This window comes from Scaptodrosophila lebanonensis, unplaced genomic scaffold (assembly GCF_003285725.1).
Source record: "Scaptodrosophila lebanonensis strain 11010-0011.00,11010-0021.00 unplaced genomic scaffold, SlebRS2 tig00000053-arrow-pilon, whole genome shotgun sequence".
Classification (NCBI taxonomy): Eukaryota; Metazoa; Arthropoda; class Insecta; order Diptera; family Drosophilidae; genus Scaptodrosophila; species Scaptodrosophila lebanonensis.
The window spans coordinates 10,560,034-10,587,740 of NW_022060548.1; the positions used below are offsets into that span (position 1 = coordinate 10,560,034).

The 27,707-nt window shown below is 34.1% G+C and overlaps 1 protein-coding gene across 13 annotated transcripts in view; it reads left to right on the top strand.

Moving 5' to 3' along the window:
- LOC115624334 (glutamate-gated chloride channel) overlaps positions 1 to 27,707 on the top strand; it is a 54,066-nt gene that overhangs the window by 16,153 nt on the left and 10,206 nt on the right. For 6 of the 13 annotated variants that reach the window (XM_030518971.1, XM_030518976.1, XM_030518980.1 and 3 more), the window contains exons 2-7: positions 13,254 to 13,497; positions 14,536 to 14,648; positions 15,134 to 15,201; positions 24,996 to 25,065; positions 25,943 to 26,179; positions 26,250 to 26,384. In XM_030518971.1, coding sequence (XP_030374831.1) covers positions 13,436 to 13,497; positions 14,536 to 14,648; positions 15,134 to 15,201; positions 24,996 to 25,065; positions 25,943 to 26,179; positions 26,250 to 26,384 — 685 coding nt within the window. In that variant the 5' untranslated portion in view covers positions 13,254 to 13,435. Of the gene's footprint in view, positions 1 to 13,253; positions 13,498 to 14,535; positions 14,649 to 15,133; positions 15,202 to 17,294; positions 17,363 to 20,209; positions 20,281 to 24,995; positions 25,066 to 25,942; positions 26,180 to 26,249; positions 26,385 to 27,707 lie in introns of all 13 variants that reach the window. The other 7 variants (XM_030518970.1, XM_030518974.1, XM_030518975.1 and 4 more) reach the window with 2 other exon arrangements.

The window sequence follows — 27,707 nt, forward strand, 5'->3', positions numbered from 1 at the left end:
TTCTGCCACTTCGAATTTAAACATTATAGAGCTGGTATAAAAATACATCACTTCTTTAAAATGAAAGACAACTGTTCTTTTTTATAACACAAATGTTTGGTGATAATATTATTTTCCTGCTACACTAGCTCTATTAATATAATTAAATTTTACATTGAAACAAGCAACATATAACATATAGTATATACATATATACTACAATAAATGGAAGCATTAATTTAATTAAATTAAATTTTATTTAATCTGAAAATCATCGGAAATTCTACTTTAGCCCTTTTCCATGTTTCCTTTCTAGAGCTTGCATTACTTAGGGCTTTACACGGTTTTACTTTATTATAGCATTCATAATTTATTGCACCTGAACATGCAATTACTGCAATTACTTGGCATGGTTTTTAGCTCCATAATGCATTCCAACATAAAAATGTACTCAGGCTGGTAATGGACTCCTGCAGTTATAAGGCTATCGTAGGACATGGGTCGCTGAAATGGCCAGTAATGTAGGCATGCATACAGATTATAGAATATATTTGGACAATTATTTGCGCACCCGGCTTATCTTGACAGCCATTAAATGGCCATAAAGCGTTGTGTATGTGATTTATGTGTATTGTAGAGGGTAAGTGGTGTGCATTTTTAACCCCATGCGGCAAATGTCGACTAAATTAGCCAGCGCTCGACCATTAGAAATTGGTAGTTCCCTTAGCTTGTTGCCACCCATTTGTTTTTGGCATGCAATGCATGCATGAAACGAATTTCTTATCGCGACATTCTAATCGCCAACCCACCCAGCTTTCCCCTCGTTCCACTGTCTGTCTATCATTTTTATCGCTTAGCCGCTATTGGCATTTGTGCCGAAGTCAGTTTATTGACCCATGGAGCGCCTGGCTGTGTAATCTGTGGGCCTGAAGGAGGCAACTAGGTAAAGTTTACATAACATGCAGTTGAGCGGACGACCGCAATTTGTTTTTGCAGGCACTGCGCGCTGCTTAGCTGGCGATTTATTTGGGCCAGCGGGTCAAAAAGCGTTTATTAGGCAACAAAATTGTGCAATAAATTTTCGGCCAAGCTATGCCATATCGGGGTGGGGGTAATTTTTACGAGTGCGTTTGTGTGCGTTAATTTGAGTTAAAGCCCAGATTTAGGACATAGCCATGCTCTCCCGTCTATCTCTCTCTCTCTCTCTCTGTTGCTGTCTGGCAGTAACTCTATTCGTCTAAGCACTAGACCTTTATTTTACGACAATATGAGGCGTCATGTTTTATTTGTGTTTTTCTTTGATTTTTTTTCTCCATATATATGTACATTTTTATAAAAAAAAAAATGGAATTAATTTACATCCCCGAATAATCATAGTCAGAACAGGTTCTACAAAACCCATTCAGTCTCCGATCCTACGGAAAAAATCGATTTAATATGTTGTGTACCCGGCAAACAAAACGTAAACGCAAACGTTGAAAAAAGTTACGATGAAAAATGATTGAAAAATCAAATCTGCAGAAACAAAGGGACAGCTGGAATAACGAAAAATTCTTAGAAAAAGAGAGAAAAGCTATTTTGCCAGAAGAGAACAAAAATAAAGCAACTTTAAAAACACAATTTAAGCAAAAATAGTTACAGTACAAGCAAAAAGAAAAAGGAATATGATGAGAGATTACTTTTAAGAGGAGGTTTTATACAATTGCCAAAATTTTTTCACCTTTTGCAAAAGTCATAAATCTCGTAAAAAATTGGGGAGTCTGTTGCCGCTTTGCCAACAACAACACTACCAGCCCATCAATAAAACCAATGATCTGATATAAAGCTAAACACTTTAATGGAAGAAGTGCATACAATATTTCTTAGTTCTTATTTATTGTCCATAGAACACACGTTTCTAGACTTCCACACATTTCCGCATACTCATAATCCTTGCAAAACTTGCCAACTATGACCACCATTTGTTAATAGATAATTTCAAATGTTCACAAGATGTTTGTATATGTACACTGAACGTCACTTGAATAGGATCAGCATTACTTTCTTATAAGACTAACAATTTGTATGAGTTGCATGTCCAAGTTGTGAAGAAAAAATTTGGTTTTCTGTATAATGTTGGCTCATTGTAGTGTTTAAGTGTTTATTCGAAACAGGTTAAATCACCTTTTATTAAAACACCACACATTTAAATACTACTTGGTCATTGACTCTAGGATGTCATGTGGCTCTGCCAATAATGTTTCTTTCGTTAATAAGCTTCAATTTCTAGCCGACGACAATTTATTAGCAAAACGTTCATTCAATACTCTACGCTGCTCTTAATAACAATTTACATTTTTTGTGCAGTTAGTGTTATTTAAAACAGTTGCGAACATTTGTTTGGCAATAGATTTCGAAAGCTTACCAACGAATTTCTGCAGCTTGTGGTGTAATTTTCTTAACCGGAAACTATGTGCGAATTAGAATTTGTGTAACTTGGCTTATTTATGTTTCATTAGTCACAACTTACGCTTGTGCTCGTGCCATTCATGGGTGGTGCGTTTGTGTGCGGATATGACGTATACGACGCGTGGGCCGCGTGACGTTCCTTGATAGATGACATGTCTAAAAATAGTTCACCAGATGGGTGGGAAGGGTGGGATGGGGAATGGCAAGACGGCCTTTGCCTTTGACAATGTCGCCAGCACTCTAACGCAATTCCCTCGGACCCCACTCGTCTGGTTGCCAGAAGCCAAGCGAGGGCAGCACAATGTATTGACATTTCAATTAATTATGAAAGCTGAAAGCGGTTGGGTGTGCACTCACCGCACAACCTTTGACCTTTGCCTCACACAGCAATCTCCACGAAAATTGCAAACACATACACAACCATACACTTTGACCTTTTGAGCAAGGCAGCCACAATCATGTTGATGATGCTTCTCGCATAAATGCCACTGTAATTGAAGTTGAAGTTGCAACTGCTGTTGATGGTGGAAGTGGGGTGCTGGGTAGGGGGGTGGGAGGTGTTGGCATGTCAGTCGCTCTTTTCAATGTTTATTAAATAGCTAACAAGCTCAAAATGTTATGATGCCTAGGTGGTTTCTATATCTTGCTATGCAAATCTGTGGCAAACACACATGCCGTGAAAAGTCACACTCGCACACACACATACATAGACGGAGAGAGAGAGAGACACACACGCACAATCTAAACGGTAAATGCTACTAAGCCCACTTACTTACAATTTAGCAAAGGCAGAAAAACAAAAACGGCAGGCGAGCAAAACGAAAACGACTTGCGAAAACGAGAGTGTAAAAAACATTTTCTTTTTTTTTTTTTTTTGCATACATAAAACGCAAAAACGTAGCGTAAGGGCGCAAAAATGAATCCAGCTTTATGGCACGCATCCACACACACACACACACACACCCAAAACACACACCCAAAACACACATGCATGCATAACACTTGACTTTATTCCGTTGCGGGTGCTGCCAACGCAAGTACCTTAATAGTGTGCGTGTATAGCTATGTGTGTGCGTGTGTGTATGTGTGTATGTATGGGTGTACTACTTTCTCGCTGAGCGGGGCGCAAAATCCAATCAACATAACGAGCTACAAGCGCCGCTGAGCGGCATAAAACGCAAAATTATATACAAAAGTTGAATGTACACATATGTATATACATAAATGTATGTATGTATGTGTGTGTGTGTTTAAATGAGTAAGTGAGTGTGAGTATGTGTGTGTGTGGAGATTGCACATAAAATAGTCAGCATGCCTTTTGGCAAAACACTGCACAAAATGTTATTTCGTAGTGTCATACGAGCATTTGATCCAGAAAGTCATATTAGCATGCCAGACAAATGTTTCATATTCTAGGAAGTCGAAAAAAGGAGCTTCTGAAAGAAAATGGAGCTCAGGTTGTCTTAGAACTTAAGAAAGCTTAGCTTTAATCATGTAGCTTAAAGTTTCCATAAACGAGTCAGTTTGTGAAGCAGGATACTAGATTTTTCTCAAATTTGGAGAAATGTGCAACTCGAATTCGATTTGGCATAAGAAATTCTGTTGCGAAATAAGGATTAATTGTTGCCCTTTAAAAGTATATTAATTTAATTATTCAAACATTTTAAGACATTCCTGCAATGCAGATATCTATTCAGAACGCATGATTGAACAAATGCAATCTACCATATAATTTAATAATTGTCCTCCCTAGGACAGATCTTAAATAAAGAATTACAATTTAAAAAAAATAATAATAATACAAACAATAAAAAGCATTAAAAAGTTTAAATCTGCTTAGATCGAAGTGTACGAGTACAGGACAAAAGAGAACTAATCAATGGAGAGAGTAACAAAAAAGAATGGGAGTAGGACAAATAGATTAAGTTGTCATATCAATACTTTGATATACATATACGTAAATATATATGTATAGACAACATGCTGCAGCAACATGCCATTTACATAACTGAAGACTTACAACTGTCTTAGAATGGGAAAGATATGCTTATTACTCTTATTAACAACCTAACACCTTTCAAAACGATTCTTGAAAAATCAAAATCGATTGCTCCTATAGCATTACAGAGTATACCCAAACAAAAATGGAATTCATTCATAGATTCCCTTATTAGAAGGAAGTATTACATTCCGTAATAAGATAGAGTATTGAGTATCTTATAAACAACTTAAAAACTGCTGAGGTGACACAATATTTGAAATTATTCCCCAAAAACCTGCATTTGTGTTATACGAGTACTCGTATTTCATGAAAATAATAGTTTGCCTCCCATGTATTCGTTTCTAGTTCTTCACTTTAAAAATTAGCTAAATGATTTAAAGCAATTCCTGTTTATTTTCCACCTGAATCTAATATTTTATATTCATTATTAGAAAACAACTAAAAGTATATCATTCACCCACTTGCAATCCTTATCATTTTTTGACATTTAGACCATTTTTTCACCCAGCCGTGTTTAATATCAGTGCCTGCCACCTGCTTGTTCGTTTCCCTTATTTCTTGTCAGGCCATTATGCCTGATGACTGAGTTCATAGAAAAGCCGCTCGAATAGGATAACTGTCAAAAAATGACAAAATAAACGTAAATATCAGTTAAATAGGATTATTTTCATACTGGAGTGTGGAAATCGGATTTTACTAAATTATTATGCCCACTCACTTTTTTGTGTGCTAATAGTATTAAAGTTCAATTGGTGACACAATTTGTACAGAATCTAATAATGAAAAGCTTTTAATATAAATGGCCAAAGAGGGAGGACAGTAATGAAATATATAGTATAAGCAATGAAGAGCCTATTTTTCGATACCGCCTCATGTGATTTCAAAAATGTATCGGCAGCAATCAGATTTTTTATAATAAATGCCATAAAATTATTTATTTACCAAGATATAAAATATACTTTCTATGTATTTTTGGCTTGAATTTAAAATAACATTCCTCTTAAAAATAATATGATGGAACTTTTTCATTTTTTGATTATTAACGCTAGACGCTTATATACGTATGTTGGTGTGCTTTTTTAAAAAAAATTCTTACTTTCCCAATACGATTTATAAGCTGCTCAGATAATATACAAGTATATCAACCAAATATATGTTAAATCAATTGATTGCATAACTACTTAAAATTACATTAACCAACATATTTCTGTAAATTATTTTAATCAAGAAATTACCTGTCAAACTACAAGTTAATATTTATCATTTGATATATTCAAAAATTTAAAAATAAATAAATAATAAAAGTATTAATATCCATGAGGAAATAGAGCAAAAGAAGTTTCTTTGAAAGACTTGATAATTCAATTTAAATATAAAGTTTCTTAACTTTGATAGCTAATACGAATATTAAATGAAATCATAGCATTTTCAATATATCTTCATGATTTATTGTCGAGCTTACTTTACTAGTAAATCAATCTTTGCCTTTTACTACGAACTAGGTATAAACTATGAATATCCTGAATGAATGAATATGCTTAAAATATAAATCTATATTTATCGTATATTTTAAATAAAAATATTCACAAGTTCAAATACAGACTATAATTAATTTATAATAACAAATAAAAATAATAACAACTTTAAAACAAGTACAAATTTTAATTACCAAAATGAGAGGCATTGTGACTGATTGCTATAGAGAAAAGATTCAAAATGCTTCAAACAGCCAAAACTCTTTCTTTCTGAAAAACAACATTTAAACAATTGCATTCAAGATAAAGCTCAAGTACTTGCTCTGTGTACGAGTATATAGGAGTCCAACAATATCTAACTCTTCGCTCCATCTACGGACATCTTAATCTACTTGTAACATATGTATATTAGCCATAAATATTTTTCGCAGTGCCTGCCTCGTTCGTTCAACTTAGGTCCAGTAAGAACCACAACAACACCAAGAACAACAGTGGCAGCAGCAATGGCAACTACGAGACAAGCGTTGTACGACAACAAGCACTGAGGCAGACAAGCGGAAAACTGTGCAAAGCTAAGGCTGCAGTTGAAAGTGTGTCGACTTGGCACACATACATATAGTAGTATATGTAAACGCATATACACAAACACTGACAAAACAAGAAACAAATGAAATAAAAGTAAACCTATTTACACCACATAGTCATAGTCGTAGTCGGGCCAGGCGCTGAGTCGCAGCAGCGAATACTGCGGCAGTTGCCGGCGGGGGGCACTGCGACCGTTGCTTCTTGGCAGGCTGCAAATGTGGGGCATTTGGCAGTCGCATTGTTAACTTTCTTTGACAGCCGCCCGCTTTGGTAGCAAGCCAAAAGCATAAACAAAAACAACACCGAAAAAAGAAACCCAACACAGCCACCAACAGAACAACAAACGGTGGCAATATTTCAATTCATTTCCACTAAATCAAAATAATAGATAATAGATAAATAGATAAATATATATAGATAAATAGATAAATAGATAAATAGATAAATAGATAAATAGATAAATAGATAAATAGATAAATAGATAAATAGATAAATAGATAAATAGATAAATAGATAAATAGATAAATAGATAAATAGATAAATAGATAAATATATAAATAGATAAATAGATAAATAGATAAATAGATAAATAGATAAATAGATAAATAGATAAATAGATAAATAGATAAATAGATAAATAGATAAATAGATAAATAGATAACTAGATAAATAGATAAATAGATAAATAGATAAATAGATAAATAGATAAATAGATAAATAGATAAATAGATAAATAGATAAATAGATAAATAGATAAATAGCTCCCTCGCTCCCTCGACTCCCTCGCTTCCTCGCTCCCTCGCATCCCTCGCTCCCTCGCTCCCTCGCTCCCCTCGCTCCCTCGCTCCTCTCTCCCTCGCTCCACTTCTCCCTCGCTCCCTCGCTACCCTCGATCCCCAGATAAATAGTTAAATTGGTGAATGGGGACATATATTACTCGGAAGTATTACTCGAAAGTATATAAGTCGTCACCCGCTCCTAGATAAATAGATAAAAAGTTGAATAAATAAATAGTTAAATAGATAAATAGACAATTATATGAATAGCTAAATGGATATACAGATAAATAGATAAGTAGACTGGATAAATATCTTTTCAATTTTAATATGTAAAATAGTTTTTCGACCACTGTGCACCATACTGCGCCCCCATTGCCTTTACGTGCGTAACTGTTTTCGTTTCGTTTTCTGCATTTCGTATCAGCAAAAACAGTCAACACTATGCTGACGTGGCAGGAGCATAAGAACAACAATAACAACAACAGCAGCAACATGCACAAAAGCCCACTCGCTGTGTTCGTGGGGGTGGAGGAGTGGGTGGAGTATTGGTGTAGGGGTAGTGGCTATGGTGTTAGCCTGTTTGTGTGCATATTTATAACACAAAATTGCAGGCACAGCAGCAGCAAATTAACAGGGAAAGGCAGTCAGTCAGGCAGGCAAACAGGCGGGCAGTCGAATTGCCAACAAGGCAACAATTCAGGCACCGAGGCAGGCATACAGGCAGGCAGCCTGTTGCAGTGCCGATAACAGTTGGCAACAGTTCGAGACTTTGGGCTCTGTGGGCCGGCAAATTGATTATTTGCAATGCCCACCACATCCCACACACGACTATTCACATACAAATAGCAGATATAGCGCTGAACAATGCAACAAACGAGGCCCACATAACGCACGACTCGGTCACGGCCACGCCTGTCGACCGCCTGATATGCGTGAAAGCCATAGTCAAATGGCCGGCAACAATAACAGCTGCAACAGCAACAGCAACAACAACAACAGAAGCAGCAGCCACAGGACACAGCCACAACAGCTGCCACTGCCACTGTCAGTGTCCTGCAGCCTATGGCCTGCTCTCCAACATACTGCCATTGTCATTCGACGCACTTACAGAAAATAAAATATGTAGAGTGCCGCGTGTCCAAATCTTTTGTACTCTGTAGAACCAACGCCACGCCCCTCAAAAGTCATTAAAACTGTATTCAACGCTAGGAAAAAAAAACTAACGTAAAAAATCCAATTAATATCCAAAAAACGTGAGCTCTTTGTGATTTTTAAAAACAAACTTCGCTTTTCGAAATTGGTATGCAGGATAAATGTGTCACTCTAAAGGGAAGAGTGTTTTATATAGCCAACAAAAATTGACTTTAAAAAGTGTTTTCCGTTCTTAAAACAAAAAAAAAAAGCCTTAAATACTGTGCTCTGTTCTTCAATTTCGCGCAAGGTCGATAGAGTACCAGGCGCCTGATGACAAGCTCTCTGATAAAGAAATCGAAAGATGCAATGATTTATCCCGATAAGTTGCAGTCTACTTTATCTTAATCTACGAAATCTGATCATCCCCTGGAGAAATTACTCCTGCGCTTATTAACAAATTTGCCACTACAATTGATTCAGAGATCTTTCTATAAATATTACAGATTTTCTAAACAATTTTGAAGCTTGAGAAAAGTTTTAATAGTTTTTAAAAATCTAAGTTAATCCTAACTAAATTATTATTTCCTAGTTAACGACAAAGCTTTACAAGAGAGTAGCGAATCATAAAAATCTCTGTAAAAAATTGTTGGCGACATATTAATAAATTAATTACATCGAAACGAACCTGTTTCTTCACACTTTAAGAAGCAAAACCAAGTTACTTATAAAACCCTGATTTTTTGTTTAAGCAGACTCAATCATTAAATTGGTTAAATAAACTTAACAATTAATTTATTTCATTTATGAAGCCCTGATTTTGATTAAACATTAAATCAGTGCATAAAATTTTTGTTATGATACCGTAATGAACAAATAATTTGTTCAGTACTAGAAATAATTTACTAATCGATCCTAAAGAAGTTAAATACAAAAATAAAACTATACATTATTTGTAATAAACTTGGGCTGCCTATATAGAAAAGAAACCGACATGGCTAAAGATGATGACTCCAGCTGTTAGGGTTCAAAAAAGCTGGCGGTTCATACAGTCGAACATAATGAGAACATGGTAGAGTGGACTTGTCACTCTGATGTCTGTTAGTCACTGGCATGCCCCTGAAGATAAGAGTATTAAAATATTGGGCGTGGCAGTCATGCACGCAACACAAACTCACACACGCACGCAATTCTCATCACGCAATGCACTTATCGTGATGCACAAAAATGCTTATAAAGGATTAATTTAATTGCAATCTTCGCATTTGCATGCCTGCGGACATGAAGCAGCCGCCCCGGCCCACCCACGAGCCACCCACTATGCACCCACTCAGCAATGGTTGGCATTGTTTTAAATGCCCAACTGATAGCCAGCTGGAGGCTTCACAACTGTTGGGCTCTGGCATAATGATTTTTTGCTTTCAACCAACAGAGCGTTGATTGCACAATAAATGCAATTTACATACGAATATGCAGCAACTGGAGGATGGGAAGGACGCGGTGGACGAGGTTCCACAGCGGTTCATTCGCTCATTTGGTCTGCTGCATTTTTTATGGTCAATGACAGGCAATAAGTGCAGTGCTTAAAGAGCCAGAAGAGCTGCCAGTAGGGACACAACCTGCATCCTTTGTTATGCAATTGTTGAAATAAGTTTCTGGAATTTTTCGTTCTCACAAAAGACTTGCAGGCTGCTGGAGAACTTATGAAAGTATTGCATAATACTCAATTAAAATATATATCTACAGGGCTGTGGAAGAAGTTCATTTTTGCTGCAGTTGTCTGCTGAAACATTTTCATCGAACCGACCTTTGCTTTAAATGCCACTCCAAGTGCCTCACATTTCTCAAATTTTCCGCAAATTTATGGCCTTTCCATGCATATTAACAAACAAGCATACAGAGAGAGAGAGAGAGGAGAGAGAGAGGAGAGAGAGAGAGAGAGAGAGAGAGAGATATGGCCAAATGGCATGTTAATTGGCCTAATTTGATTTTGTATTTGATTTCACACGCTACACAAAGACCATCAGCTTACATCTCTCCGTATGCACATGTGCGTGGGTGTGAACACAAATTCTGGGTGGGTTTCCAGTTTCTGCTGGAGCATGGCAATAATAATCAAGAAATTGATTGTCGAACTCATCACTTGTATGGGAAATAGTTCAATATGCTAGCTAGCTTGAAACTTAATAAGAATCCTTGCAAGCCGCATTCAATGCTTAATTAGAGAGTGCAAGATACCTGTATTTATTATTTATTTGCTCTTATTGGAAATTTACCGATACATACATATAATTCGACTTGAAAGCAAAAACGAAAATTCAAACATTATTAAAAAAGAAAATGTTAAGTTGTTTATAAATGGCTTGTTGACAGAGTCTTGTTTCTAAATTTTACTTATATCCTTTCTGTTTCACTTCTCCAGACAGAATGAAAAACAAGCGATGGTTGTGAGCAAATCATCGATACATCGATAGTGCCATCGATTATTTTTCCAGCTCTATTGTTGGCAGAGTTTTGTTCGACAATCGGCTAGTCAGTTATTTTCTCGAATGTGCTATTATTTCTAACAGACTAAAAAAGTAACGTAAAAACTGTGAAATAGCAGGGGTAATCCCAATTCTTATCAAGAGCGCCATAACCTTAATTGGAGAAATATAATAATTGCCAGTCCCATCTTACAGCCGTTTCTGGTCAGAGATTTTCCTGTAGATGGTTATAGAGAGTATACAGAGAACTCCGTTTATAATACGTGAGAAAGTGCATTGTAGTCTGAACACAAAACGTGAAAGCGATTGTGGAAGATAATAGCAATGACCCCAAGAGGGTAGAAGAAACATGATTGTGATTGTGCCCGACAAAGTAAATGGAATTCCAGAGAGTTAAGATGGGCGCACTCTTCGTACTCTTCTCTTCGTAATCAAAAACCACTTAAAGGTAATTTATTGAATCGAATTGAGGCGAAACTGTATGCAAGTTTTTTAAAATTGATTGCCATCGGCTGGTATTATTAATTTTTTGAATCCAACATTTTTTGTTTCATAGATTGTGAGTGTGATTTAATAAAAATTCTAAAATACCTTGTTCTGCTAATCTGAGTCTATCCCACGTTTTATAGTGATTCTGCTATTCGGGGTTAATACAAATCCAACCAATCCAATTACTCTTATAAAGCGCATGCATATATATATATATTCGTTTGTGTATCTGTGCGTTCTCTCCCATTATGCATTTATATGTATACATATAGTGTGCACACACAATTGGCACTGATTTGTAGCTTAATCCACTATCATACTTGGTTGAATGCAGCACAATTGGCATTTATAGGTACCCGACTATCAGTGTTCCATGCTAGTCGTAACCGGGAACGTGATCGCGCTCTGCATTCTCGATCATCTTGTGTTCGCTGCACTTTATATTTTTCTACACTGGCAACAGACTACGTTTTCTTGGCAAAAACCCTCCAACATTTTTGGTAAACTAAATAATTTTATTTTCATTTGGCACAAATGTATCCACTCTGAATTAACTATGAACAATTCCCAATATAACCAAACTATTTGTTTGATTTGTATTTTTATTCGATGTTAGATAAACTAATAATCTAATCAGAAATCACAAAAAAAATAGTACCACAAAACCCAAAAAAATTGCCAGCAAAACAAACAACGCAGACACTTTTCCCACTTTGTTTAGACATATTAGATTGTATACAGAATAGTTTTTAGAAAGTTTTCTACAGCCTGTGACGGTAATAGTTCTTAATTTTTATTGCTGTAATTGGATGTGTTTTTGAGAGGTATTTTTTAGTATTAAAAACAACTTTCTTTTGCAATATTTATAAGGAATATTACTGAAAATGTATGCGTGCTTTTCCAAATTCATTTTATTTAAAATTTTTTTAAATTTGCTTACTATTTAAATTTATTTAGCAGTAAAAGCCACTTATCAATAAATAATCAATAAATATCGACAATTTTATTAGTATATAATAGCTACTTTTTTTTGAAAAGAAGAAAAATAAATTCAATTTAGGGTTATCAAATGTTTAATTTTCCTGTTTGTAGGTAACATTTTTTCAAGGCCGCACCAGGAGACAATTGTATTCATTTCATTATCATTGTAAATATCTATGCCTTTCTTTAATAAAAAAAAACAGTAATTGGTAATTTAGATGAGTTATGTATTTATGGTTTTTATTGTATAGCCAGCTTAACATCCAGTTTATTTAAAAACAGAAATATGTTGTAAGAGAGTTAAATTATAAACAGAATATATTAATATACTTGAGTTGTACGTAGACATCTATAAAATAGCCCACTTTATAAAATAGTTGTCTGCGAATACCACAAGAATATAAAATAAAATAACTCTGTTATGGAGAAAGTTCTACAAATTGTAAAGTAGTTGGTCGTTCTATATAAATTGCAACTGAAAGACTTCCTGTCATATACGTCGATTCATCATTAGATGGATTGTATCATCATTTCGGTATACAAATAATGTAATTACCTGAACAACTTAATTTCCCTCATTGTTTATCCTCTATAACTTTATAAAATAGTTGTCTGACTGCGTTTACTAATATATTCAAACACTAAAAGAATACAAAACGGCGCTATGGAGAAAGTTCTACAATTTGTAAAGTAGTTTATCGTTCTATATACATTGTAGTTGAAAGACTTCCTGTTATATACGTCGATTCATCATTAGATGGCTTGTAGCATCATTCCGGTATAAAAATAATGTAATTACCTGAACAACTGAATTTCCCTCATTGTTTATCCACTAGTATTATTTATTTACTTTGGCAAAATAGCTTTTGACTTATTTAAGTATTCCTTTCCATTACAGAGCACAACAACGAATAACAAAAGAAATAAGCAATAAGGGACTGAGAAGCGAAGGCAAAGTCGAGTCGCAGCAGCCGTCGCGTCGCGACGCTTCTTGAAAAGTAGACGAGCAAGAGAGAGAGAGAGAGGGAGAGAGAAAGAGAGAGAGGGTCGAGGCCAGCCAGGAGGTTGCCATTAATAGCCATGGGCACCGGACACTACTTCTGGGCGATCTTTTACTTTGCCAGTCTGTGTAGCGCCTCACTGTAAGTACAGAGCCATAAATCCACGTATTCAAGCCACAAGCTCCACACAGTAGTTGCAAAAAGTTGAACGCTTTCATAACGTCGCCCTACATTTTGTTGAGTTTTATTTAAATACTGCGCCATCGCTCCCTTGTTATATGTAGTTGTAAATATGTATAATAAGTACTACAAGTATATACATATGTACATACCTATAGAATGTACATAAAGTGGCGCTCAATGCGATGCAATTTACATGCAATTGCCATTAATTTGTCGGCCAACTTGTTGGCTCGGCATCGAGTGGCAGCCAACGAAGGATGCTGCCCCGCCCACAATCACTGGCCGAGCCTCCGAACATTTGCATACCACGTACTCGTACTCGTACTCGTACTCGTACTTATTTCAAGTAGCGCTGTAGTCAGCTGTAATTTATTTTGCCATCCGTTTTGGTTGTGTTTATTTTTTTTGCTGCTTTGTCCACCACTTCAATAACAATAGCGAGAAGAACCACAAATAACAATCAACTTGTATCTATGTTATTGTGCATTTATAATAATAATAATAACAACAGCAACAACAACAACAGCAACAACAACATATTTCACTTCATAGCATCATTAAAATGTAATTAATTTTTGTGTCCAATTTTTTGTCGGAGCATAAATTTTGGAATTATTTACGCTCAAGTCGAGGACAGAGCGAACAGCTAATGTGGCTCTGCCTGGACTTCTGATATGTGCGACAGTGTATAATAATAAAGACTATTCCAATACACACTACAATTACACACACTCACACATACGAACACCCAATTTGTATATAAACGCAAAAATTATCAGAACACAATAACAAGAAGAATAAGAAGAAATGTGTATATTTTTAACAAATTTTTTTCCACTTCCAACTCAATTGCAACAAATTACAACTTTTTTCAAAACAACTTCAGAATATTCTCTAAACACAAAAACAACAACATCAACAAAAATACGAACCGATTTACAAATATTATATAAAATTAAAATTATACGTGCGTGCCTATCCATATCCTGATTTCAGAGCAAATAATGCCAAAATAAATTTCCGAGAAAAGGAGAAAAAAGTCTTAGATCAAATTTTAGGTGCAGGCAAATACGATGCCAGAATACGACCGTCGGGAATTAATGGCACAGGTGAGCAATAAATAAATAAAAACATATACATATATATACTTTTCTTTTCTTAATATAACAAACCATATACTACAATATTCTGTTGAATTATTCGTTTAACATTTTGAGTTGAACATTTGAAGTAATGCTTTTGTTTCCTCATAATTTCTCTGACTAATGTTAACATTATTGATTGTCATAACAACTATTGGTCATAATTAGAGTTAAACAATTGTAAGTTGATTACTAGCTATAAGTATTGAACACAAAAATGCGGATAAATTAAATTAAATTAAAACACACACAACAAAAAAAGATCATAAAATTCCCATAACTACTTAGTATAGTGATTAGTCAAATGAAAAATCAGTCAGCTCATGCATTGCGTTGTTTAGCTTAGCAAGAGGCTCATTTATGGACATTTATGTAGATCAGTTTAAGCTAACAAACGTTAATGTTTTATCACATACTATTTGAACAAATCAACAAATCAAACTCTATGCCAGATGGTCCCGCCATAGTCAGAATCAATCTATTCGTACGCAGTATTATGACGATTAGTGATATTAAAATGGTAAGTTGCTATAAGCACTCCAACGTACCTACCCCTACCACTACCCAACTACTTACCCCACTACCCACTTAACTACCCACCCAACTACCAATTATATCAGCCAACACAAATGCCACAAAATTAGTAAACGAATTCGTCCAAAGAAAAAATACAATTAACAAAATAATTATTGTCCCCATCGCTCGCTCGCTCTCCACCTCTCAAGCTCTGTCTCTCTATATATATATCTCTCTCTACTTGTATTTTACAAATCATTTTTAAAAGACGCACCAGACATGCATATACTATATTTTTTTAAACGAAATATAAGCAAAAGTTTCTCAGTAGCGTGCAGTTTGTTACCTACAATTATATACTCTGCTCTGCCACTTAACTACTAGTGCCACACACACACACACATACATACATACATATATACATACATACAAACATTTATATATACATATATATACTACTACTACTATATATAAGTTTAAACACAGTTTACACTTTGTTTGTTTTGCGTTCAAGTTGGTTTTCCCCCACTTGCTCTCCTCTGGCTATTGAAAATTTTAGTTCTTTTCCATTTTTTTTTTTTCAATTGTTTTCTGTTTTGTTTTCTTTTTTTTTGTTTTTTGTGTTGAAGACAAGCTAGCAGCAGAAGTTTGAAGTTCTGAAGTTTGTATTGTGTATTCTGGTATATTATATTTCAGTTGAAGTTTTATGCAAGCGTTTGTTGCATTTCCTTTCTTGGCCATGGTTATATTAACTTTAACTACAACTCATGCTACTATACTACAAGTTACAAAGTTGCCAGTTGCAAAGTTATAGAGCAGCGATCGTTTTATATATATATGAATAGAGCTAGCAGTTCACATTTTCAACATTTTCAACATTTTATTTCCAATCGAAGCTCATCAACAAACACAATTCAATTCAAACTCGAGCAAGATCCCTGCCCTCGCTGACTGACAAACAATTTTCATTCGCCCTGCCCTTTACAATGAATTTAAAAGTTCACCTTTTGCCATTTTTCCCTTTATTATAATAATTATAATAATAATTAATGTGTTTTGAGCCCATTTAGCTCATTTTATATTTTTGCTTTTCTTTCTTTTTTTTTTGCTTGTGTTTTTCTTTTTTTAATATTTTAAATAGAGCTCCATACACACACTCTTTCCCAACCACCTACACATACACACACAAACACCCATCCCACAAACACATCTACCATTAATCAGCACAACAGTAGCAGCAAAGAGAAAGTCAAAAGTATATAAATATGAGAATCGAATCTAGTGTCCAGTGTTTGTTAAATAACCTATAGCTATATTAATTATTAAAGCATACTATCAATTACCACAAACTCCCATAATGTTTTGAGGCGTACAAGTTTCCTTAATAATTTTGCATAATTTTCTACAACCTTTTAGTTGAACATGCCGACCCATTTGTTGTTTATGCATTTGTCCATAATCGAGCAAGAAAAAAACAATGATGAGATAATAAAACCAAACACCCAACCAACCCTCAGAAGCAACTTCTAGTTCTCATACCAAACAGCATTTTAATCTTGTAGTAACAATCAAATAAACAACAACAACAATAACAACAATAACGACATTAAGTACAACAACAACGCATCTATTTTAGCTTAACTTTTAGCCTAAAATAAACATAAACATAATAGTAATAAAAGCCAGAACAACTCTTACTTAGCTTAGCTTAGCTTAGCTTAGCTTTAGTTTTAAGTAAGTTTGTCAGCGCGCCGACGCCCAACTTGTCGTACGTAAATATATACTATATACAAATATACATATATAAATCTGTATATAGTGTATAGCTATAAAATACAACTTTATTGCAGCCAACATAAAACAAAATGTCCGCAAACACTTACAATATTTTATCTGTTAAGTTTTAATGCAAATGCAGCAGCAGAAATCAAATGATAATAAAAAACAGGCCAACTTTCCAGAGACCCAACAGCAAAGAAAAAAAACAAATATGTAAAGAAAAAAACTAGTAAAAAAAAGTGGAAGCCAGTTGTTAAATTTGTTTATTACCATGAACATTATACAAAACGGTCTATCTATATATGTATCATCCTCCAGATGGTCCCGCTGTTGTGCGCGTCAACATATTCGTTAGAAGTATATCGAAAATCGATGATGTAACCATGGTAAGTGCGTGAAAAAAATCTATTAAATTGAAACTGAAAATCCAACAACAACAACAACAACAAAAATAACAGGCAGACAGACAGACACTCTTAGCCTTGTCTTTGTATCTAGACCACAACTATGTGTGTGTGTTTGCTTAACTATCCATGTGTGTGCATACGTCTTCGTTTTTCGGACATCGTCTCACTTTTGGTCAGGTTTCTATATACTATATACCCCGAATATAGCCCGTTTATCTGCTGTTAGTCGTACCTACTTCTAGTCATATATTGTCAGGCCTTCTCACAACCAGCCGCGCCAACACAGATAACAACTTTTTACCTATGACATATGAATAACTTATATTTATGCTATATACATACATAACATATACTATATATATACATATATGAATATCTAATATTGGTAATTACTTAATACATAATATGATTAATTGTTTGACTATCGATGTGATATTTTTCGTTTTCAATGTAATCAAATAATTTGCTTTCATTTCAAATAATTAGTGGAGACAAGCAACCCAAAAATAAACATACAAATTAGTTACACAATTTTATTTAACATCAAAAACATTTTAACGCATTTGCAAACCATTCGTATTGTTGGCAACATAAAAGCAGAATTAAAATTGATTACTTGCTCTCACTTATCGCGATTTGCAGTTTCCGATTTTTCGCTTATGGATTGTCAATAGCTAGAAATAATAATACCCTTCCTATTAAGAAATGATCTATTCCTCCTATTCGTTTGTTTTACCTATGGAACAAACCTGGAAAAAATATACTGAGAAGACTGACTGGAAAAAGTCAACTGGAAAGATTTGTCCGAAAAGAGTCGACTAAGCAGCTGACTGAAAAAAGAGAATTTTTACGGAAAAAAATTAATAAAATGTAGTTTGAATGAAAATAATCGAAGAAAAAAGACTATTAATAAAGAGTGACTAAATTGTTTAATCAACTACAATGAATCAGTTAACATACGAGTAAATTAATTAAAAAGAAGCGAATTATAAAGTGTCATCTAAAATAAATCGACTAGAAAATGCAGCAATGAATCATCAGAAATAAGTTGTCATGAAAAGTCATCTTTAATAATTGATTTGGAAATGGTCAATTACAAAAACTCCACCAAAATAGGTTATTTAAAAAAATTCGAATAAAAATAGGTAATATTTCTTGCAAATCGTGAAATGGAAAGACAGTCATGCAATCGTTTCCAACTTCTAAAGATGAAATGATAACTAAAATACAATTATTTGCCAAAGCGATAAGTGAGAATATAAATCGATTTTAAGATACAATAGTTTGCAAGCGTTACACCCATACAAGAAAACATGACTCTAAATTAATAATACTTTAGCATTTGAATTAGTATTTGCATATTGGTTGTGTAATTCATCTTTAAGTTCCCAAAAGCATTGGTATATTTGTTAACTTCCATTAGTTGTCTTATTTTTGTATTCTTTTTGGTATTCTATTTAGTTGTTTCTTAACTTCTTACGTTCTTTGCATACAAAAATGTAAAATAAAATATATTTCGAATTGATGCGATGGTTTTCTAAAAACAAAAACTAAAAGGAAATAAGTTCTTAAAAAATGTCTTTGGATCTCTCTTTTCTAAGCTACACCTTCTCTAACTCTAACTGTCTCTCTTACGCTCTCTATATCTTTATTTGGAACATATTACTAATCTAGCCTAGTTTATTACTCTACTCTACTCATAATAATTTGCAACGATTCTCTGTCTCTCAAATAATTTCAAACAATTCCAATTACTCTTAACCATACATTAATCTAATAACTCTTTAATGTTTAATTGAAATGACAAGGCCTCGAGCCATGTCCCTGTCATTACAAATTAATTAAAAAGCAAACCCCAAACGTTAACAACAGCTCTTAATGTATTTCTATATTTTTTCACATTTTCCATTACTATTAACCATTCGTTTATTGAATTAATTTATGCTCAACTAATACATATATAGCAACATAATTATGTACGACAACAAAATAAAATGTGACGTGTTCATTTTTGTGTGCTTTGTACTAAGTGTGTTAAAAAACCCCCCAACCCCCCACCACTCATTAATTGTTTTTGGTCCAGCAACACCCCCCTGTAAAATAAATCACAATACCTTTTCGTTTAATTTAATACTGAAAGTAATATATTTTCTTTTTATGTTCATAACGCCCCAAACAATTTACAAACAAATAAACAAACATGCGTTTTATATACATATTAAATACAATGTTGTAACAGGAAATTTTTCGTATCTGACTTTCTACAATAAAGACAAACACTATAATGAACCAACTGTAATGAAAATGTGTGGCATGCATTTTGCAAAACAGATTAAAAATTGAAACTCAAAATCAAAATCAAAATTACGCAAAACAATACCTAAATGACAAATTTAAACAAACAAAAACCAAAAAAAAAACCGAAGCAAAAAGTAGAGCGCAATTGATAAACAAATTCTAATTCATAAAACACAAAAAAGAAAACTTCATTTTTTCGAATGAGATCCATGCAGACATTTTTTGTGATTAAACTATAATTTATTAATTCGTTGTTGGTTTAAGTTTTAAAATTAATCTTTCATTTTGAACATACATTTCGTGCACACAAAAATTCATCAAAATATGAGTATAAAACTAAATTGCAGGCGTCTAAACTTAACAGATAAGTAAGCTAGACATAATGCTAGTTTAAGTATAATAAGATAATATATATTTATATATATATATTGTGTATACATATATTTGTGAAACAATTGCCGGAAATTATAAGAATAACAAACAAATTCACTCAAGCAAATGCGCTCCGATTTGATATGAATATTTTAGAGAATTTGCCCACGTATGTGTATGTCAACATGTTCCTACGCTCCATATCGAAAATCGACGATTACAAAATGGTGAGTGTGGCAAGCAATTTGCAATTTACAATTTGCAATACCCTATAGGGCTAAACAAGAAACCAACACCACTACTCTTATCAGAGACCCCAGCGCTTATGCACTTTGCTCGAATCGTCTGTGTGTCTATTTCTAATCAAATATAATCGCTGATCTAATTTGATTTTGTGCGTGCGTCTGTGTGCGTGTGTGTGTGTGTGAAAAGCCAAAAGAAAAACATTGTCTATATAAAACAACTAATAAATATCTATGCATATATGTATATGATTGAACAAATTAACAATAACATTACTTAACTTTTGATGTATGTGATGATACATGTTTTCGTTTCTGTACAAAGCAATTTGAATAATTTCAATATACTATATACATATATTCGGTCTCATCGAATCGGTAACAGTATTTCGTCCGATTCCCCACCACTCTGTGACTCTGTGGATATCATTTTCCTACTACATATTATTTAAGTGTACAATACTCGTATATTTATGCTTTCAATATATGCATACAAACATATGTATATGTAACTGTATTATACAATCTATATATTCTATGCTATATGCAAATGTGAACTAAACTTTTGTTTCTATTCTAAACTCTCCACTCTTTGGTTTCCCTTAACTTCTAAACTGTACAAATTTACATTATGAATTTCTAGTGCTTTCTTTCCACTGATTTTATCTTACTTTCTTTAACTAAATTCAAAAAAAAAATACAATGGATTCTCAAAAAGAAAACACACACTCTCAACTAAAAATCAGCTCTAACGCGCTCTCTGCTATTAACTATTAAGTTTACTAATTAATTAGCAACAATGTTTTAAGCTAGTTTTAAAGGGGGGCTAACAACTTTTAAGTCCACTTAAAAGTAAGTGTCCAGTTTTTGCAAACTATTTGAGATTCCAATTAGAGTAATGACTAAGTATTAACGCCTAAGCCCTAAGCCTAATTTAAATGTTAAGAGCAACACCAGCAGCACCACCACCACCACAACCACCAACTCCACAGCTTCCACAGCCAACACCACTACCACCAGAACCACCGACAACAATTACAGTAAACAAAGGCGCCACATGTGTTCACTTGCCAATCAAAATCACTTCTGTGTTCGACTTCATCGCATACTTTTAATATCATTAATCAGCATCACAAACTTTAATGATTCTAATTTATTATAAATGTCCTACACCCGAAGCTTCTGTGCTGTACTTTTGAGTTTCACTTACGAAATGCGAACAGCAACAACAACAATAACAAATGTCTATCTACAAATATACAATATATAATATATAGTATATACATTTATATTATAAATGAAAGAGGAAAAAATGCTTACCACACATGCTAAAAATGCACATCAGAGTTGCAAAAGTGAAAGCAAAAAATATACTGATAAGTAAATATCGAACAGACAGGTCAATACAATTTACGCGTAACTGTAAGTACAAAAGTAGAACTGAAAACCAATGCACAATACAATTATAACAAAAAAAAAAGAGAAAAAAGCTATTGCTATTATATTCATGCCATTTGTCCATTTGGTCAGTTCATTTCCGTTCATATACAAAAGCAAAGTCCCGGCGTCATTTACACAAAACTTATACAAAAACTGACAGCTCTGACAAGCAACGGCTGGGCAGAAAAAAATCCATCCATATATTTATAGTTATATACTCGTGCATACATATTTTTATAGTGCATTTATTATTTGTATTAAATTTATCTCTTAATTTGTTTTATTTGTTGATTAATTGGTGCCAGCTGGATGGCCTGTTATCATATCGCGAGATTGTTTTATGCCGTTGGCCTTAGTGTCCATCACTATATCGTACATCGAACATACATACTACAAGTATATAGTATCTCTGACTCTCAAACCATAGGCTAACAAAATAGACATAAATCGTATCGAATATTCAAATTCATGCAAAATGCAACACAAAATCAACAACAACTACAACAATATTGCATTGCTTTAGAGCATATTTTTTAGAACATATACATCACTAGGCTGATTTCAACAATTTCTTTTACCATCGTTTTTCATCAATTTTGAAATAGTTTTTTCTTGTTATTTATTGATTTGATATTTTGATTTTATTTTAGAATGATTTAACAAAGTTCCGCCCCCCATTTTCAGTTGAATTCGTTTTTCAACTTTTTGGCATGCTCTCTTATCTCTTTTACATAATAGATATATATGCATATCTATGTTTATATTGCAGCATGTATATGAATATTACAAATTTATATGATGGACTACGAATGACAATCAAAGCAATTTTAATTGAATATTTGACAAATTTTCTAGGTGACAAATACTGTGATTGTTTATAGAAAGCTGGGCAGCCTTATAAAACAATATATTTTTTCATTTTCATTGGAGCTGCCATTTTATAATGTGGTTTTAAGGGTTTTATAAAGCAGGGACTGTAACTTACTATATTCTATATTATTAAAGCAAAACTTTGATAATGGATCTTTTAAAAATACTATTTAGTTTGAAGCGAATTGAAATCTTTGAAGCAGGCGACATTTTGGTAGTTCTTGTGCAATTTTGTGCTTGAAAGTTACTGACAGGCTTTAAAAAAATGTCTTTTAGGTAGGAACAATCAGAAAAACAGGATCTCTTGAAATTCTTTTGTCTTCTTTTTTTCTGTTTGAAGCATAAGAAAATTTTAAAAAGTATGTATTTATTGCTATAGTGGGAATTTTATAGTCACTTGACACTTACTTTTATTGTCAAAAAAAAATTTAATAGATATATTAAACTAAACTTAAATTATAACTCTTTATAACTATACCTCTCCCTACAACTATAACTCTCTAAAACTATACCGCTCTCTATAACTCCCTACAACTATAACTCCCTATAACTATATCTCTCTATGACTATAACTCTCTTTGACTACAATTCTCTATAACTACAACTCTCTATAACTATAGCTATATCTTTCTCTATAGTTATAACTGTGTATAAATTTAACTCTGTGCAACCAATTTCTGTCTCATCTTCCAAAAATTAGTGAAGTGTCTATTGGGTTTAAAAGAAGATGTTCTCAATTTTCAAATTGAAAAACAGAATATATAATATATTTACAAATATTTCTTGGTTTAAATGCTGATTGAAAAGGAATTCAAAAGAAATAAATATAATGGAAATATTCCTGTTTCTACACACAATTTGTGGTTATAACAATAAAGCTCTTTGTAAAAAAATTGAAACAAATTGACAATTAGTTTAATATTAATATGTTAATGCTGGGAAACGTAACAAACTCCTTTTTAAATAATATTAAAAAACTGCTTTTTATTCAACAATTTGATTTAATTTGCATATTTTGTTGGCAAAACAAATTCAACCTGAGAACGTTCTAACAAATTTACAAAATATGCTTAAAAAACTCTCAGAGCTTGTTACTTTCATAAAAAATATAGCCAGTAATTATATCGAGAAGTTAAGTGCTTTTCACATAATATTATAACATTTCGTAGCTGACTCGCAGACTATTAAAACCAATCAATAAATACTACTATGTAGCATTTGTTTCTCTGTCTGATTAATGCTTGAAATTTGCATGCCTACCTATGTATGTATTTATGTATTTTAAGATATGTCTTAAGTTATATAAGTGTGCATATAATTATGATGAATGTGCTCTCTCGACGCGTTATGAATAATGTAGAATGCCTGTTTCACAAACTAAGCCAATTGTTAAGCTCATTGAGGAATGTGCTCTGGAATTTTTGTCACAAGCCTGCTGCCTGCTGCTTGCTGTCTGTCAGCCTTTTTGTCTTCTGGCTCAGTCTGTCTAAGTATTGCCTGATATTGCTTGCCTGCCTTTTGCTCGCTTTTTGTACATTTGCATTCTGCATTTCTTTTTCTTCTTCTCCTTCCTTTTTTTGCTGTGGCATAGTTTTAAGCATTTTGTCTTTGTTGCTCGTTGGTGTTGCACGTTCTATGCGCTTATTGCTTGTTTTGTGTTTTGTATGCAACACATTTTGGATGATTCGACATGGCAACGCATGCTTATGCTGCTGCTGCTGAAGAACATGATGATGATGATGATGATTATGATAATAATATTGTTTGCAGCTGCTTGCTTGCATGCCTTGTGTTTCTTGCATCTTAAGACATGTTTGCTAGCCCTGACCTACTACTAGTACCTACCACAAGATTCAAAATCAGCGAATTTTTTTTATTGCCAAATAGCAGAAACATGCCCATAAGCAAACGCTTCAAACAATACGAGAAATAATATATCAAACAGCTCCAACTATATACTATATATTTAAATTCAATTACATGAAAAAATATATCAATTTATATTCGAAAAACCGATCGCCTTACAATATGCCTTGCTCGCTATTTCATGCTAAAAAAAAAAAAAAAAAAAAAAAACAATCAATCGAACAATTTTGTTAAACATCCGTTTAAAAGTAAAGCTAAAGACCCTCCTCTCTAAATTGCAAGCATACAACAAAATTGAATATCAAGCGCCCCTTACACACATTCCAAAAATGAAAATTCAATTCAAAAATTCTAAATACAAACAAAGCTCGTTTTGATCGGCTGAAGCGAAATTTGCATTGTAGTTCGGAATTGAATTCAATTGAAATTTTCCCTTAAACGACAATAATGGTCCAAAACGCGTACTAATCCGATTTTGTGTTTATTCCATCAACACTATCGTCACCTTCGATGTCGATCCGCAGGAGTACAGCGTGCAGCTGACCTTCCGCGAACAGTGGACGGATGAGCGTCTCAAGTTCGATGATATACAGGGTGAGTGTTTTAATCTTAAATTTCTCTAGCACCTTTAAAATAATCTTAATAAATAACTTCATTTCTGTGCCAGTCAGTATTTCATTCTTCCCTAATTTTGGATTCAAAAAACTGACTTTTCAGAGCTGTAGATTAAAGGAATTTGTGTAAACATCTGACGCATTGAGATCTGACGTTTAGACATCTAATGTGTAGGTTTATGTTGTGTTGACATCTGAGGCGTTTATTTCCGACATGTAGATGTGACGTGTACATTTTTGTCGTGAAGTATAGGCATTTAACGTGTAGATATCTGACGTGTATATATCTGACGTGTATAAATCTGACGTTGAGACATCTGAGTTGTAGTCAGCTCACATGTAGTTTTCTGACGTTTGGTAATCTGATGTGTAGTCCTCTGACCTATAGACTTCTGTCGTTTAAACATCCGTTTATACTTATATCTGAGGCATTGGTATCTGACGGTTATACATCTAATGTGTAGTTTTATGTTGTGTTGATATCTGAGGCGTTTATATCTGACATGTAGAGATCTGATGTGTACATTTTTGTCGTGTTGACATCTGAAGTATAGGCATTTAACGTGTAGATATCTGACGTGTAGTCATCTGATGTGTAGTAATCTGACTTGTAGGCACCTCACGTGCAGTTTTCTGACATGTAGTAATCTAATGTGTAATTAGCTTGCAGTCCTCTGACTTACTATATTCTGTCGTTTAAACATTCGACGTTTATATATCTGACTCATTGGTATCTGACACGTAGATATCTGACATTTAAAAACTTTACTGTACAACTTTGTAGGCATTAAAAATGAATTTGTTTTAAAAGACAGAACTTTCCAACAATTCTTACGCGTTTGTATTCTCGTTCATAGGACGTCTGAAATATCTCACACTGACGGAGGCAAATCGTGTCTGGATGCCGGATTTGTTCTTCTCCAACGAGAAGGAGGGTCATTTTCACAACATCATTATGCCAAATGTTTATATACGCATCTTTCCCAACGGTTCGGTGCTCTACAGCATACGTATCTCATTGACATTGGCCTGCCCAATGAATCTCAAACTATATCCGCTGGATAGACAAATCTGTTCACTACGCATGGCGAGCTGTAAGCTAAACCACATCCTATATACATATACTATTAGGCATATCATAAATGATGGCATTATTTATTACAGATGGCTGGACCACCAATGATTTGGTCTTCCTATGGAAGGAAGGTGATCCGGTGCAAGTGGTTAAGAACTTACACCTACCTCGCTTTACACTGGAGAAGTTTTTGACTGATTACTGTAACAGTAAAACCAACACGGGTACGTGCATGTGTTGCAGTGTATTTAATACCGTTTCCCTTTTGTATATTCTATATTCAATTTGTATTCTAACTCTTTGCCTTTCTCTGGCCACATTTAGTTCCGTTTTATTGTTCTTAAAGCTTGTTTTCTACTTAGAATCAATTCTTACAATACTTTTGTTTCCTCTTTTTCAATTGATTTCTCGAAACATCAACAGACAAATTTCCGATAAATTTTCCAATCAGTGACAATTCGATCAGCTGCATGAAAGAAAAAACAAAAAGAAAAAAATGAAAACGAAAACGAAAAATTTGACAACAGAATTCAGTTGGAACAAAATTTACATGCATATAGGTATAGAATTTTCATAGTAAACCGTAGATATCTGTTGGTAACCAGCTTTCAAATATTATGAACGGCACATAAGCACTTCATAGCACACACACACACATAAGCAAACAATCACATACACCCACAAACACACACAGATGTAATGATGCCGTTTACACATGCGCCATTTCAATGAGCATATCGTCGACCCGTTATCAATACCGAAATCACATAAAAACCAACTTTTTACGATGTAATTCACACACACTCACACACCGACAATCATGTCATACACACACACACACACACACACACACACACACCCATACACACATGCGAGCTTTTTGCACTTTCGCACAGCCGTCGCCAACGCCATCGCCATCACAACGTCGTCGTCCTCGTCGTCGCTTTTCCTGCCTCCCACACCCATGCCTTCGCAGTTTTTATGAGCACTTTGAAATCGGCGCGCTTTAAGCAAATGTTTACCTTGAGTATGCTGCGAACGAGTTGCCAACTATCTTATACGGCGGCAATATGAAACGGAAAATGGTGCAAACAAGCGGCACAAAGGAAGAAGACACAAAAAAATGGGGGGAAAAATAACTGCAGACAGTGGCTGTAAAGGAAAGTAAATTAATCGAGGAAATTGTTTGCGCCGTAATGCTTAAACTTGCACAAAGCATCTGTTCCTGACTGATGAAGACATCTCTGACGGCTTTGGTGTACACCACACACAACCCCCCCCCCCCCCCCCCCCCCCCCCATACACACACACATACACACCCATCTATCCTTTTGCGCCTCTTGACGAACTTATACTGTGTGTGTGTGTGTGTTTCTGCGTCTTAGTTGCCTATAGTTTATAGATCATTCATATAAGCGCCATCGTAGCAGCTCAAGCCATCTATACATACCTATATATCCTGCATATTGGCTAAACTTTTGACATCATGTAACAATTGGCTGCACACACCCATACGCATACGCATACGCATACGCATATGTAAACCC